We start from the raw sequence: 16107 nt of genomic DNA on the forward strand, positions 1-16107 counted from the left end.
GACAACTTACGCAAACATGAATAATGATCCCCACCATTTTCAGTAATCACTGTTAAACCGTTTGCTCTTGTCACCCCCCCCCCCCCCCCCTTTTTTTTCTACAGATGCTTGCACGTGAGAGTAAGAGAAAATTACCCATCCGTTTCTAGACAGGGGAAGACCATTCATCTTACTAATACCAGAGGTGAGTGATCATGAAGTGTGGAGACACTGGTGAGAAAGTTTGGACTGAACAGTATCAATCATCATCACGCCCGCAAATGAAGATCTCTCATCGCGCACCACACAAGGTAAGGGACGAACAGAAGCGCTCGCCTCGACTGCACTCATTAGTCAGGTATGTTGGCCATTATTTAACAAGAGCCTCGGCTGTGGGAAAATAACATTCATCAGTTCCGTGCAGATCTGACACATCCAATCATGGAGTGGGTGAAAGAGTAAAAGAAATGCATTTGATTAAGATGGCAGCATAATGAAGTGAGGTGCACCATGCTTGACCTTTTCACATTCATTCCACTTTGGTAGAGGATTGAATTAATCAGGCTGCCATGTAAGTTACTAACTATGGATACACTGCAGCACGGCTGATCACACCGTCTCATGTTGTACTTGTGTCTATTCTTCTACTAGACATCACATTAATAGTGTGTCATAGCAACACGCTGATGTTTACCAGGTGTAACATTTGCAATGTTAGTTTAGCATGTTAGCATGCTAACAGCCCAAAGGCCCAAAGTTTGATATGTACGGTGCTGCCAACGTCAGGGATTACCAAGGTCACCTTTGGGAACCGCAAAAGTACAGTCTTTTTTGGCTACAAGAGTTTTAAAACCGCACACCATCAGAAACACACTGAACGTTTTACTTCTCTCTAATCTCAAACTTGATCACACAAGGTTTGAAAATAAAAACACATACTGCATTCAGTGAACAGTAGTATGCTAGCTAATGTTAGCCTGAAAGGCTAGTATGAATCAGCTGCTCCGTGTCCTTGTAGACTTGTTTCTAATACTGCCTATTGAGAAAGTACTAATGTCATCATTTTAAAGCCGAGAAATCAAACTTGCTTGATACTGACCAAGGCAGCCCCGATAAGTCTGAGTACCAAGCAAGGTCCACACCGGATTACTTCTCTGATTATCAGGACATGTGAATCAGGAGATAAATTGGCCCAAATACCCCTGATGTCTGAGCCCTGCTTAATCTAATCCACAAAATAAGTGAAAGCACTGACCTGCTGGTGAAGCTACAAGTAATAAAGGCATGCCAATTCAGCCTCTGCGTGCCATTAATGTTTTCCATCTTGCTGGTGTGAAACATGCTGGTATGAAGGCTTAAAAACCAACTGAGCATCTTCTTCTCTTGAACTAGCTAACATAATGTTTGCTATTTAAATTTTCACCGCCTCACAATTTAGATTTTTCTGTTAGAGATGTTGGAAAACAGCAGCTGTGCCTCTTCTTTTCCCCTTTCAACGGTCAGTGTTCTTGTGTAATAGCCAGTGGCCGGTGAGGTCATACTCAGTCAAAGGGCATTGCCATGGCAACAGCAAAATCTCATCAATATAATATAGTCTGTAAAACCAGACCCTGGCAGCAAAATGAAACATGAAGACGGACGCGAACCTGAAAGCAAATACAGACTTTATTGCTCCGTGTATTGTTCTGGAAATGTCACAGTCCACATGCGCTGCGGTGATGAAAGCGTGCAGCCTGTGTGGCACAGTAGTTGAGCTGATTCAAAATGATATGACTCTGCGATTCAGATGGTTTGGCAGGTTTCCGAGGAAAAGCCCAGGTATCAGCGTGGCAGGCTGCCCGACATATCCGTCTTAATTTGCTTTTGCGACAGCTGCAAGTATGTGGAAATGTTATCCCAGCCACGGTGACTGCCATCATCTTAATGGGTGTCACACACAGGTGGCCCCTCAGCAGAGATGAGATTAAGAGGTAATCATCCTGTACCAGACAGGCTTCATTCTGCATGTGTGTAATAGAAAGACTAGTGGTAATAACTTTATTGGCCCCAAGGGGAGATCTGGACTGGTGTGCGACACACAGCATTAGACATTAAAACAGGAAGATTAATAGGAATAACTGAACTTTAATCGCTGGACATTTTAATGTGGTTTCTCAGTGTGACTTGTCACTCACTCAGGCTCCTGTTGCAGCAACTCAAGCTGAGCGTTGACCCTCCACAACCCGAAACCATATCTGATTAATTTTTCATTTCAGTCAGGGCCGTAAGTGGGCAATGAAGAACTCAACGTGGCACTTCACAGGAACAAGTCAGGCACAAGCACAGAGTAGGGGTCCCCAGGGAATCTCTTCGTGTCAGACGTCTAAACAACATGCTACTATGACACAGATGTGACTAACCACTGTGTTTCAATAATTCATAGCCTTGTAGAGAGAGTTTACAGAAGAAATAAGCAGTGCAGGGTTGGGTAAGTGAGCCAAAATATCACTGACACTTTCGATACATACATCCTGTACCACAGCACTAGATGTTCAGTGTCTGAAATTCACCATGAAAACCTTTCTTCCCCGGCTCAAATGTAATGAAGGAGCTTTTCTTTGCGTGTCTTGAAATTCTGCCTCTGTTTTTATCTCTCTCTCCCCCCTCGCTCTTGCTTTCCGTCTTAATAGTGGTTCAGATCAATAGAGTTTGCCTCAGGCACAGACCTTTGCACTAAAACCAATTGTTCCAGGAACTCTGTAGCAGCAGACCGTTTTCTGTGAAGACTGTCTGGGTTTTTGCATCCCACAAAATGTGCTGCATTTAACATTAGACTAAAGGAAAACATGTTTGTTTCGCTTAATGTCGCGGTCTTGTCATGGACACATGATGTCCACAATAACGGCAAGGTAAAAAGAACTGTAAGTCGTTTTGCGAGTGAAAGCCAAATGCTTAACTTACATGTACTGTAGAGTCAGGTGAGAGGACTGAGACATTCACAAGCCTTTAGCTTAGTCAAGAAATGGTCCTGCGCATTGTAACTCCCATGAAAAAGACAACATGTCAGTTTTCAGTATAGAATTGAAAACTGAAGTTAGCTAGCTTAGCATAAAGACTGGATACGGGGTAATACGTAGCCTGGTTTTGTCTGAAGTCCACCTACCTACATTTGTAAAACCATAACTTTGGTGCTGGTACCCAATTGAATCAGACTAGCATTTTCTACCCGTTTCTAGTATTTATGCTAAGCCATGCTAAGCTAACTGTTTGCTGGCTGCGGCTTTTTATGCCTCACAGACACTAGAATGATACACTCCTTGTCATGGAACTCTTTGCAACTACATGAATAAGCATATTAGTTTACAACTCTGGAAGGAGTTGCTTTTGTTAAATAGCCTTAAGATGACGTATACATTTTTGGGTTTAAATACTGACTCAAAGGGTCCTTAAATCAGTGTAGAAGCAGAACAATTATTATTAGGGAACAATTATGTATAAAAATTAGGGCAAGAATATGTCAAATTGGCCCTGAAACGCACCAGTAGCATGCAGCAGTTCCAGGTCCTAAACGGTGCTATTTTAGTTTCTTAGTCTGACTTTTGTTTATATACCTGCAGCACATAGACATCTGAGCAACAGGTGTTAGCGTTAACCATCTCTAGACACTGCTATGGCTGCTAACCCGAGTGCTGATCTGCAGGATAAGGCCTCCTGGTCTTGACGTCAGCAGATATCGGTGCCCAGGGAAGGGATGTCGTGTGCGAGGAAGCGGAGGAGCTAAAACCAATGACTGACTTAGCAATTCAATCTGCTCTTTAAAGGTCACCTGGCAAGAACCTCAATTGTCGTTAATTTTACTGTTTCATTCACTGCCTCTCTGCCTTTTGATTGGTTAGAATCATGGCTGGGCTTGTGCTACTTGTTCTTTTACTGTTGGACTGAGGGCAAACTGTCCACTACATGGACTCAGTCTTGTGTTACTGGTATTACGACATGACTGGCCAGTACTAGCATTCTATTAGCATGCTAACCTCAGGAGATATCGCTATAACACTATACATACATCTTTGACGTAGTGTCATTGCTATTACTCCTTTGCATTCTGCTTTTTCAATATTTTGAACTTTTGAAGGAAGAGTTGTGCTTTAAGGTTTGCTCCTGAAAGTACAGCTTGGATAAACAGGTGACCCCTTTTCTAACCCACATTCAGCAGCGGTAGGATCAGAAAGCAGTTTGGACTGTTCCTCCCCACCAAACATCTGCTCTGAGACCAGACAGACACAGGATGTTACTTTGAGGGTAATACAAACTAGTGGACCGTGTGAAACTGCGTGGAAGTACTTCTACAGTATACCGGATAATGTGCTGACTCATGCCATCTCTTTTTCCCTCTGGCGCACATGCTGAGTAAGTTGTGAGTAGGAAATAGTGGTGAGTAATTTATTTGTGACAAGAACAACACCGCCCACTTGTCTTCAATTACGGATAATGGAAAAGAAAAAAGGGAGACAGTGAGAACTATGGAAGGAACATTGTAGGACTGAAAGTCGTTACAATGCAGTGGCTTCAAAATAAATCAGGTTCAGTTTAATTTTAATTTTAGTCTCTTATATATTGTGACAATAGAGTGTGACAATAATATTAAAATAACAGAATATTATGAGAAGATTATTGATGATAATACAATGTTCTTCTGGGAAACCTTTGGGACCTGACATTCATGTGGATGTTACTTAGACATGTAGCACCCACCTAGACCAGACCAGGCACCCCCACCCCATAGCAATGACACTCCTTGATGGCAGCAGCCATCCCCAGCAGGATGCAGCCTGACACAGACACACACACACAAAAACACTTTAGGAACAACTAAAATAACATGAAGAACAGCACAAGGTGTTGACCTGGCCTCCAGATTCACTAGATCCCAAACTGATCAAGTATCTGTGGGATGATCCACAGAGGCCCCTCCCCTCAACCCATAGAATCGAAAGGCCCCCACTAACAACATCCACAGGACACCCTCAGAAGGCTATGTCCATTCTCTGATGAGTCACAGCTGTTTTGGAGGCACAAGGCAGACCTACACAATATTAGGTCATAATGTTATGCCTGATCGGTGAATGTTGTCATTGCCAACTGATGCTACACGGGCGTCATGCTCCAGCAATGGTACAGTTCTCCCACACTGTGCATTGAACTTGTGCACAGGGGGAACTGCTGCCTTGATATAAAAGGGATTTCTCCACATTCGTCATGTCATGATACACCACTTGAAGAGAATAAACCAGATTTCACTGGACATCATGTGCCTATTGTCACTTCCCACTGTTCAGCTTTTCTTCCATACAGGGAGTATCCAGTGAAAGGAGGTGTATAATACAAAGGCGTCTCCACTGGGTCCATATGTTATTCCGTGGTATAAACAACATTATCTTTGCCCAACTGTGCGGCTTCTAATGGGAGATTTTGCCATCGATGTCTGATGTTATTCTGATTATTATAAGTATAATTACCTCCTGTGGGCCCACATACTCATCCCACAACGTAATAAATGTGGAATATTACAGGTTAGGTTTTGCGAGGACAAGGCATTCGTCAGTGCGGGAGAAGACAATGATTATGTCCCAGACTTTCGGAAGATCGAGTTCCAATATTCTTTTAAGACAGCAGTGTCATTGTAAATGGGGGGGAAAAAAAGAAGTTATGTATGCTGGGAGATGCACACAATCAATCTCCCTCCTGGTGAAATTCATTAGTTGACTGTTTTCCTCCGGTGAGAGGACTAAATAAGGACTGCGTCACGGGCTTCCGAGGCTGAATAGTTTTCGGGCCCAGCTGGTCACTCGCAGGGGAGAGAATTAAAGGCTAAAAATGGAAGCAATTTTCTTCCAAGATTAGCAGGCGAGGAAACTAAGAAAGATGAGTTTAATGAAGCTTTATGTCACTAAATTTACCCAGTCAGTATTTGGCGGGCCTATCTTAATTGTTATTTGGCGTTAAAAGACTTTCAAGTTTTGATTAACACAGAGACATGTAATTACTTTGCAAAAGAGCAAAAAAAGAAAAATGTGTCGGGCACACTTTGCTGTGCGTACATGATCACCATAAAAGTGATTAATACTTTGCAGATTAAAAGGTGTGATCGGCCGGTTGTTTACAGATTTCTCTTGACGTCTTTTTGGGCTGACACAAAGAATGGAGGAGATGGCAGTGCTGTTCACAGATTGTCATTGTTTACTAAAGAGAGCCCTCTACTGGAGAGCAACATATATTAAACTATATTCAAATGGATGTAAATTGCATGCATGAATAGCTGCTTTAATTCTAATTCATCATAGTAATAGCCCCGCGGGTGTATGAAGTTAATATTTTCCTGCAAAACCAAAGACACAACACACTGTGCTTTTAGTCAAGGCGCCACAGTCCTTGCCCCAAACATCTCTAGCTCTAATTTAGCCATTACTCTGGCTCAAACGTCTGAATAACTGGCTTCATATTCTTGCCAGGCCATTACCAGCCCACAATACCCTTGGCTCGTAGTTTTCCTAATAAAATGGCAATGAAGGATTGGCAGTTTGCAGGAGATGATGTGACAGCAAACAGTAGTATGAAGGTCACTGTAATGGAAATGCGTTGTATATCCTGAAAGTCATGCTCGGTGTGTATCATTCAGTCCAAGTAATGGGCAATATCGTGTCATTTGTCACTGTACAGTATTAAGTCAGCAGTCCGTTGCACGTCTGGATGACTCTGTACGGTCCCTATAGTTGGTCATTCTGCCATTATAAATGAAGTGCAGTGCTGGGTGCAGGTGAAGATGAAAATGCCTGTAAAATATTGCACATGTGACAACACGTGGGGTCTTTATGATTCAGAAAGTGTCCCCCCTCTCTCTCCCCATCACCGCTTTCGGTCTCGATTCAATTGTGAAGCCCGTGACAAAAACCAATCCATCACATACACTGTTGCCCCTCTTTTCCCCTCTGGCTCGTTTCCCCCAAATAATTTTGGATCTACTGCCAAAGATGCGGGTGATGTGTTTGAAAAAATAAGCATCTTTTCAAGGTGATGATGACCCTCTCTGAGAGAAGGGAAGTGAAGCCTCTGAAATCCTATTATCCAGATGCCTGCCTTATTGTATCGCCATCAGCAGTGCTGGCCCATCAGCAGCATGGCAACTGTTCCCCAACAATTGCTCCTGCACTAATTCTATCGCCGTAGCCTGTCCTGCCCAGGGTCTGGTCATTAAGCTCAAGTTTCATCTAAATGTGGCTGCATAAACTGTGACAGTGGGTGCTATAAATGCCACCATATGAGGAAATGAAAATCCCTTCAGTGTAAAACACACTAAAGGGACAAAACTTTGTGTATAGCATGCATTAATTTTGCTCCGGTTTAGTAAAAATACACACGAGCTGGAGCTATTAATTAAAATGTAGGTGCATTCAACATCTCAGTCCCTGCTCACATCAGCAAATATCCACATTCCGAACAAAGGAAAGTGGGAAAATACAGGAAAGACATGACTACAATAAGAATAATTAATGACTGAGAATGATTAATAATTAATATTACAGTGATTTGGATACTTAACGTTGGAAAGGACCTGGTTAGTGATGAAAGCAGCTACGAAAGAGCGTGGCAGAGATACCACTGAGTCTCAAGATAAGTCTCTGATGGATGCACGTTCAGCGTTACCTACTCCTGCAATCCTCATTCTTCTAACATAAAGTTTCCATATACAAATGACACCCAAATTCCATGTAAAGAGGATGTAAAATATCCCCTTACAGGTTGTGTTAAAATGATTTCTGAGCTAATGTCATGTCAACAAATGCTATTATTAAATGATATATATGTACATTCTTCAACACCATGGTGTACACATTTGTACTCCATCTGTTTCTCTTTATGATCCAGAAAACACATCAATTATTCAACAGATTCATGAAATGATTTTATACATTTATTATAAATTGTGGACAAAACCTCACATTGAACAAGATGCCAAATGATTATTAGATAATCATAAAATAACTGTTAAGCTGCTTTTATGGAGCGGGTGCGCTCCGGCTCAAATATTGAACATGAAATCAGCTTTCTGGCGGAACGTTCTCAGAAATACTGCAGGATCAGTAATCTCTACCGAAGTGCTCGTTGACGTAGCAAACACTGACAAACACGACTAAACTGACGAGGACAAACTGCTTTTGTTCCGTCATCCACACAAGCTCCATCTTCACCTCACAGTCCGGGTCCTGATAGTTGATCAGGTAGTGGTCACCGTCGTAGTCGAAACTAACGGGCGTCTTTTCCGGCTCCATGGAAACGGGAGAGGTGACACACTTGAAGGGATTCCTGAACTCGTCCAGTAAAGTCAGACTCATGATGCAGCAATTCTGACCAGAAGTAGAAAAATGGGAAAAGAGTAGAGGCACAAAGTCAGTGATATGAAGTTAGGATCTAAAGAAAAGACTAGTGTTATATACAGAGTGCAAGTCTTTTCCAGTTTTATAATATGTAGGCACACCCTGAAGTCAAAACAGTCAAACTTCATGTTCAAATGTTCTTCCTAGCCCAGACATGAAGAAGATACTTGAGCCCTGCTGTGTTAGAAATCTAAAATTAACTGTGAATAACATAATTTAAGGTGCTGTAGAGATACATTTCTTTCTTGGTGTAACAGCGTGTTAGCAAGCCCACCGCAAACTACAGTACCTCCACTTCTCCCTGCAGGGCCTCACTCCTCCAGGGCAGGGTGACGTTAGCTGACAGAGGTGTGTGCTGAGACGGGTCGCTCCTACTAATGGCAGTTAGCCGGATCAGTCCATCGGAGATCTGAGCTGTTCAAAAACAACACCACGCCGCGAGTTGGACTTCAAGTGTAATTAACAGCATTTCAGTGTTGGATCACCTGATCGGCTCTATCAAAATAATAGGAGATTTATTTGATTTTTGCATTACCTGAATTTAAATATACAATCTACACTTCCATCTAATTTTCAAAAGAGGTCATTCAAAATTCCAAAGGTACTGAAGCTTTATAATCACAAAATGCAGAGGAGCACATTCCTGAACCAGGAAAACTAGGGTGCAATAAAGGATCATGAGCTCATAGATTCTATAATGTCCTAGGGCCTTACAACAAGTACAAAAATTCAGTTTTGTGGTTAACCCTCAGGTCTCTTCCTGATGAACGTCTCACAAATCTGAAGTACAAGTAAATTTAAAAAATGGGAACAAGTGCACTCTGTCATTTATTCATCTAAAATATACTACACATGTGAAGAATACCTGTTCTAACCAGAGAGAGTAGATTTGTTTAAATGGCTCATGCAGCACTGCATCATTGACAGTGTGACTCAGTGAATATGAGTATAAATAGATTACTTCTGCGGCAGAAGAGCTGGGGAAAGCTTCCGGACACAAGCTCGCATGCAGTGTTGTTGAGAGCAAAGTGTAGTTGGTAACCATGGAGACCGTATTCAGGGTCTATGTCATCGAACGGGGGTTTGACCGCTGGCACCACATAGGGACTAGAGGAAGAAATGAGTAAAAGAGTCAATTTAGAATTAAGTCAGGGGAGAGAAACGTTAATAAGAAGACACTTCATTAGGAATACAGTTCGGAGGCTTGTTCCTTTTTGTTTACAGGAATCGTAATACACTGTAACTGTTGTGTGATCTCACGTGAGGCCAGGAGAGGGGGCTATATCCTCACTATGCTGAAGTCCAAGGCTCATAATAAGGAGTGGTTTCATGAATACTGTGCAGTCTTGGTAATGCCTTTTTTTTGGATGATCAGTGAAGCACTAGAATGATTACAATATTATATTACCTATTCATATATTCAGATGGATGGACAATTAAAGGCTCAGAGGGTCCTAACCTTTATACCCGACGACTCTTTAACATTAGGTGTACTTGTGTATGGAGTTGTAAGCAGTTCTGAAACTTTAATTTGGAGGATTGAGAGATAAGAAATTCATTTTCTGTTTACCTGCTCTCTGTTTTAAGGTCTGTTAATGCAAATCAATGATTTTTGGCTGGAATTCAAAGCAGCCAAAAAAAAAAAAGAAAAAAAAAAAGAAAAGAAATCACTAGCGTAACTGTTCCTGACAAGACTAGAATAATATTCTTTTGATTAACCGGTCACATTATTCTCTGCTCTGGTGAAATACAAGTGAATCTGACGCATCAAATCTCACCCTGCTGTGCATCATAGATTTGTCACACCAGGAGCATCAAATGAGTCCTGTCAGTTATCACATCCTGAGCCAATGACTGTCTCATGGTGCTACACTGCACTCCTCAGAAAGACGACAGTAAGAGGTGCCTGTTCTAGTGCTGCCTACCAGACGCGGGATCCGTCAGTGCTTCTTTCCACCAGCCTGTGCAAATGGAGGGTGAACATGAAGAATGCGACAGAGCACTGATCCTGTGAAAAGACACAAACTCACTGTCATTTCTTCAGTTCCATCTGGAGATATACTTGCTTTTTAATCACGCATATGGGTAGACAAAGGTAACTGGTGCCATAATTACCTATGTATTACATCTCTGGAGCATTCCTCTAGAGAGCAAACCAGACTTCATTTACATATTGTGTTATTTTGTAAGAAAAAAAATACTCTCAGTGGACAAGTGATTAACAAAATTGCTTAGCCAGCTCAGGCATCTTACAGCTGCTGGTCTAAACACTCCAGCAGCATCATCCACACATAATGGTGTCTTTGGACTTGTTTCCATTTACTTTAGATGGTTTCCTCACTGACTTCTAAAATTCTCCTGACCTCTTGCCAGCTATTTTATGTGTCACTGTGCTGAGGCACATTGGACACACTGTACTGACGCTGGTAATTTCAGACTTGGTCTATAAGTATGATTGTCTTCTAAACCTTCCACAATTCATGTCCTCATACTGTGCCGCACCCACACTGCCTCCTACTGTACATGTGCGTGTTGCATCTTGAGGACATGTTGCATTAATTTGTAAGGACATGTATAACCCATGATCCAAACAGATGCAGAATTTGCATGAACACGTATTTAAAAATCAAGTATATCTCTGGTCTAAATTGGTCATTAGGATGTGAAAGAAGGTTCCACTCCATGTGTTCAGCTACTATTAGCTAATGGATAGCAATTTAAAATGCTGTGGCTGCCTTTGAAGTAATTACCTTCCAGACACCGATGATGAAGCCAGGCTGTAACAACATCAGCTGCACCACTCTGTCCTGGCCAATGACCTGCGCACTTTTACTGAGAGTCTGAAAGTCTACCTTTGCCATGAGGGACCGAGAGCCAGGACTGATGGAGCAAACAAAGAAAAACAGTTGGTTTTACTGAGATTAGAGTAGACGGAGAGAAGGTGGAGATGAATGTCGACTGTCTTTACGTCTTTAAGCCGGGGCAGTTGAGGGCTATCCTCCTGACACCGTGGAGTTGAAGGGTGGAAATCCGGTGGTAGTTGGCCAAGACGTCTCCTCCATACCAGCACAGAGTCACAGAAGTCTCAAAGAACCGCAGCCAGCTCAGCTCTAAAGTGCTCTCATACCCCAATCTATCTGTGACTGTCAGTTCCCAGGTGACGTTCAGCTTTCTAGAGTAAGACGACACAATGCAGAATCATAGTAAGATTATTAATGACTGTTTGCAAAAAAAAAAGTACATTCAAGTGTGGTGGGAGAAAGAAAACTGTTTAGCTGTTTGTTCAGACATAAACAAAATAATCCTAAATGGCTGACTGTTGCATCAGGAAATTCATAGGTTAGATTGGCTGCTCCCTTTCTTTTATCAGTAGTATGGAGTGGTAGGACTCCATTTAAGCTATTCTTGCTAATGAAATGATACCGCAGCTGTTGTGATAAATCTCTTGATCCAGTTCTGTCTAAACTGTGATTCAGGGCTACCCCTACTGTGATGCAGCCGGTATCTCGCTGAGACACCATCCAATATCAATTAAGTGGAGGAACAAAGCTAAAAACTGGAGCAGCCCAGGAGGCCCGAGATGACCCTGGGGATTTCTCTCTACACTGCCTGTATGTGTGATGTCTTGTGAAATGATTATTACCAAGGTAAATCGCAGGCTCCTCAGTGTCTCTAACAGACAAACCCCCATTGGGAGTTGTCTGAATCGGTGGGAGGAGAGGGGAAGAGGAAGGAGTGCTTGTGTGCATGCATGTGTGTGTTGAGGATGAGGGGTTGGGGAGCTAAGTAATTTATTTCAACAATTCAGACAGTCTCTGCAAGGAACACAATTATTTCTATTTCCCCTCTGTACCACAGCGACTGCCACAGAACTCAAAATTGAGTGCTGCACAGCTTCTAATCAGAGGTTATAAAAACACAGCAGAAACCACGGCGGAGGTGGTGAGGGAGCTCTCCCCTGCGTGCTGGCATCCCCCTGAGCAGGTATCACGTTCAGACAGAGACCTCCTTCCTCACCTTTAATAAGAAAGTGTCATTAAGTAGATATGAAAAACAAAGCATACTTTGTTTTTGATTGCCAGCAGCTTGAACTGTCCTCCAGTCTATACCCTTGAACTTTCTCGACAGCGACGGTAGATCTCTAAAGTTTTCCTGTTTGCTAACCGTAAACAGTGCAGGGATACCTCCCAGAGCTGCTCCCAGCTGTTAAATAAAAGCTAAACGCACTGAACAGATGGCAAACTCAGATTACACCATGGTGTGTACAATATGATCAACACATCTCCTTTCAAAATAAATGAACTAATTGACACAAGGATTCCCAGAGAAAGAATTTTTCTCACCGCAGTAGCTGAGTGGTTAACATGCTTGAAACAAACTAAGCACTCCAGCTCCACATTGTTGTTGTTTTATCGTGTCTTACTGCACCTGAGCACCACGTCCGTTTGGCTTGGGAGCCCAGTGTGATGGCTGATGTGTCCGAGTCGTCTCCTCCACTTGTTCATGTCACATGCGGCTATGGTCTTGAAGCAATGCCACTTCCACTGGCTCACATCTCCATCCTGTAACTCCACCAGGGTCATCTTCAACAGCAGCTCGTCCATGCTCCTGGGTTTCTCCTTTCTTAACTTGGCCAACTTTGCTGAGTATAGCTTTTTCCACAGAGCGCTACAATAATTATTGAGAGATAAGTGACAGACCGAGGTGAGTGAAAACAACTTAACAGGGCTATTAGCAAGTGCTTGAATTATATTTAAATATGTCTGGCATGCTTATTTGTTACAGGACTTCCCTGACTTGGTTATGAATGGATAGGTCTAGTAGAAATTATGCTCTGAGCAGTTTAATAGTGGACTGTGGTCTGTTATATGCATAGTCCTACTTTACTAGATTTGTGGATCAGCAAATTGACAGACCATTGATCATCGGACAAATCTTGGACTTAGGGAAGTTGTGAATGCCTTTTTTATATTTCAGACAAAAACACCTGATGTGGTGATCATATCTGGCTCCAGCGTTATACACTGTAAATACTGTACATGTATAGTCCTGTATTCAGTGCACTCTGTACGTTGCACTGACGAGCCCCGGGTCCTACTTACTTATTGTTGGCAAGCCGATAGAAGAGCTTATTGACGTAGCTCATGCTGAAAAGTGCGGAGACATCCAGGTATGACAGAATCTGAAGCAGGATCTCAGATGGCAGTCTACAGAAAAGGTAATTAGACATCACCATAAGGAAGTGACACCAGTGTTTTCATGCCTCCTGTTGTTTGCAGTTGATCACACACATCTGGCAATAAAATGACCAATGGCAATGTTGTCATATAGTTTATATATTGAAATAAAATATAAAAACACGCTCAAATGCTATATTTAGAACTCTAATTTGGAGATGCGGTCCCTGTCTGTTAATAAGGAATATTGATCAGGTTTGTCTTGTTGCACTTGTCCTGGCTCACGATGCCGCTGCTGTCCAATTAAACCACTTGACTGACTAATATATTCATGTTCCTATTACCTGCCTGGTCGATCACTGACACTTCTCTGCATATCAAAAACCAGATGGAACAACTTCAACACGATACCAAATAAATAAATCAAATTTGGCTGTGTTTTAAGAGGGGGAATGATGCATGCTTCGGCTTTAAAGTTAAAATTATTCAAATAGTTAGGCTGTCACTGACACTTGGAGCACTGAGCATGCAGAATTAAGGTGCTGACTTTTTTTTTTAACATAAATTCTAGCATTAGTGTGGAAAGAGGACAGGATGTCTAGAGTGCTACTAGATTGGTAATATATACATTAAAAGTCAAAAGTGATTTGGAAAACTCTGTATATCTATTTAAACTGATATGTAAATTAATCAAGTAGTGGATCAACATTAGCAATAACAGATTGTTTTAGCTTAGTCATTAGGGAAGTCTGGAGCCATGGTATCAGTTCTTTGAGCTACATGCTAACAGATTACATGAAAATGAAGATGCTAACATGCTGACGCTAAGTAGTTTGCCATTTTGGTTTAGAACTTTAGCATACTTATGTTTGATGATTAGAAATAAACTCAATCTACAGCTGAGTCTTCAAGAAAACTTTTCAAGTCCAGTTGCCTTCGCTTTCGCTTCGCCTTTTGGATATCACTAGAAGTGTTACAAGTTCTTCTGTGAGAAAATGTGTTGTGGACTGAATACCTGCAACAGATTTTATGACAGTTAAGTAGATATACTGTTAATACATTTTCCTCAAATTGCAAATGATGGTTGGAGAAAGTCGTTCAAATCCATCCAGTAGGGACCAAACCCCTAGCACGCATAGCTAACAGTGACACATATTATCTGGGCTCTGCAACAAGTAAATAACTGTCGCTGTCTCCCTTTTGTTATGGTATCACACAGTAAAACGTATTTTTTTAGATCTGACACAACATGTAGCTAAGAATGGTGTTTTTCACCTTTTTTAACATTTAGCTGACTTAGCAAGAAATAAAATGCAAGAAAGACAATAACTAGACCTCTGTGCTGCAAGGCCTAATCCAAAATACAACCTTTATGGCAAGAGTGCTACATGTATTCATTGTTTTATAGTTGTTCCTATAGCACACTGTGTTCAGTGTTTAAAAATGAAACCCTGAACAATACTTGACTTTCAGTGAGCATATTACATATTAATTTTGCTAAATATAAATACTTCATTTAATACGAATGTCATTTAGTAGAATCACACCCTTATTTGGCAGTTCACGAAAGGAAATCCAAAGAAACTGTGAATAAAGTAATTGTCTGCAGTAATGAACGCAAAAATCTGCCAACATTCAAAGAACAAAGACGACTGACATGCTTAATTTGAACATGAACATGTGAGGTGTCTTCCACCTGCATTGATTTTTACGGGGCTGTTATTGTGTTTTTGTTGCTGTAAATTCTTTTATTTGCATTTTCTAAACACAGCTTAATGCTACACATTTACACATATATGTATACGAGCGTATTCTGACAGATTACCTTTCCATAAAGTTTTTAGTGGACACTGGAGAAGATTGGTCAGCTCTTTTGGAGGTCCTTACTGCCCTCACTCTGCAAACAGCTGCTTTCTGAGCGGCCATTTGTTTCACTTGTCTTGACAATTCTGACAAATATAAAATGCTTTATAGTTACAGTTTAACGTTAAAGTAACATTTGTTTGACAGCGTTTTACTTACAGGCAGCGGGTGTAACGTTAGTAGTCAAAACGTGCAGCTGTCGGCGTGTCCATAAGTTAGCTAAATAAATATCGTATCCTTGCTTGTAATGTTTATATTAAGAACAGCAGTCGTCCGCGTCTAGTCGCCATGGTGACATCCGCTCAACATCCTCCCACGAGGAGAAACAAAACTTCCGGTCCGAGCGGTTAGCGTGCTTTCAAAATAAAAAATAAAATTTTTAGATTTTTAATTTACAAGACTTACATTTTGTGATTTTCACTCAGATTTAAAAAGTTTATTATGTTTAATAATGCTATATAAATACTATATTTTCAATGATAAATTCACAAATGCATATTGAAAGATAATCTGTACATATCTCTTTCAAACTGTAATTTACATTTCCCATAATGAAAATATCTTGTATTAGTAGACTCCCTACCCTCAGAGTGTAACAAGCTTTTTAAAATGTGGAGGCTCAGAGTTAAAGTTGGGATAACTCTGATTGGACCAGGGTTAATTTCTTAAAAACTGTC

General features: G+C 41.3%; 1 protein-coding gene across 1 annotated transcript; it reads right to left on the minus strand.

Annotated features, from left to right (window-relative positions):
- Positions 1 to 8015: 8015 nt before the first annotated feature.
- Positions 8016 to 15831, minus strand: fbxo15 (F-box protein 15). Its single transcript, XM_084566728.1, has 9 exons — positions 15393 to 15831; positions 13493 to 13597; positions 12819 to 13058; positions 11359 to 11562; positions 11141 to 11270; positions 10316 to 10398; positions 9352 to 9497; positions 8680 to 8804; positions 8016 to 8360 (listed from the first exon to the last, which is right to left on the minus strand). Exons 1-9 carry the CDS (start codon positions 15491 to 15493, stop codon positions 8094 to 8096), a joined length of 1401 nt encoding a protein of 466 aa, XP_084422854.1. The 5' UTR covers positions 15494 to 15831; the 3' UTR covers positions 8016 to 8093.
- Between the last annotated feature and the right edge of the window lie 276 nt (positions 15832 to 16107).

This window comes from Chelon labrosus, assembly GCF_963514085.1.
Source record: "Chelon labrosus genome assembly, chromosome: 18".
NCBI classification, from domain to species: Eukaryota; Metazoa; Chordata; class Actinopteri; order Mugiliformes; family Mugilidae; genus Chelon; species Chelon labrosus.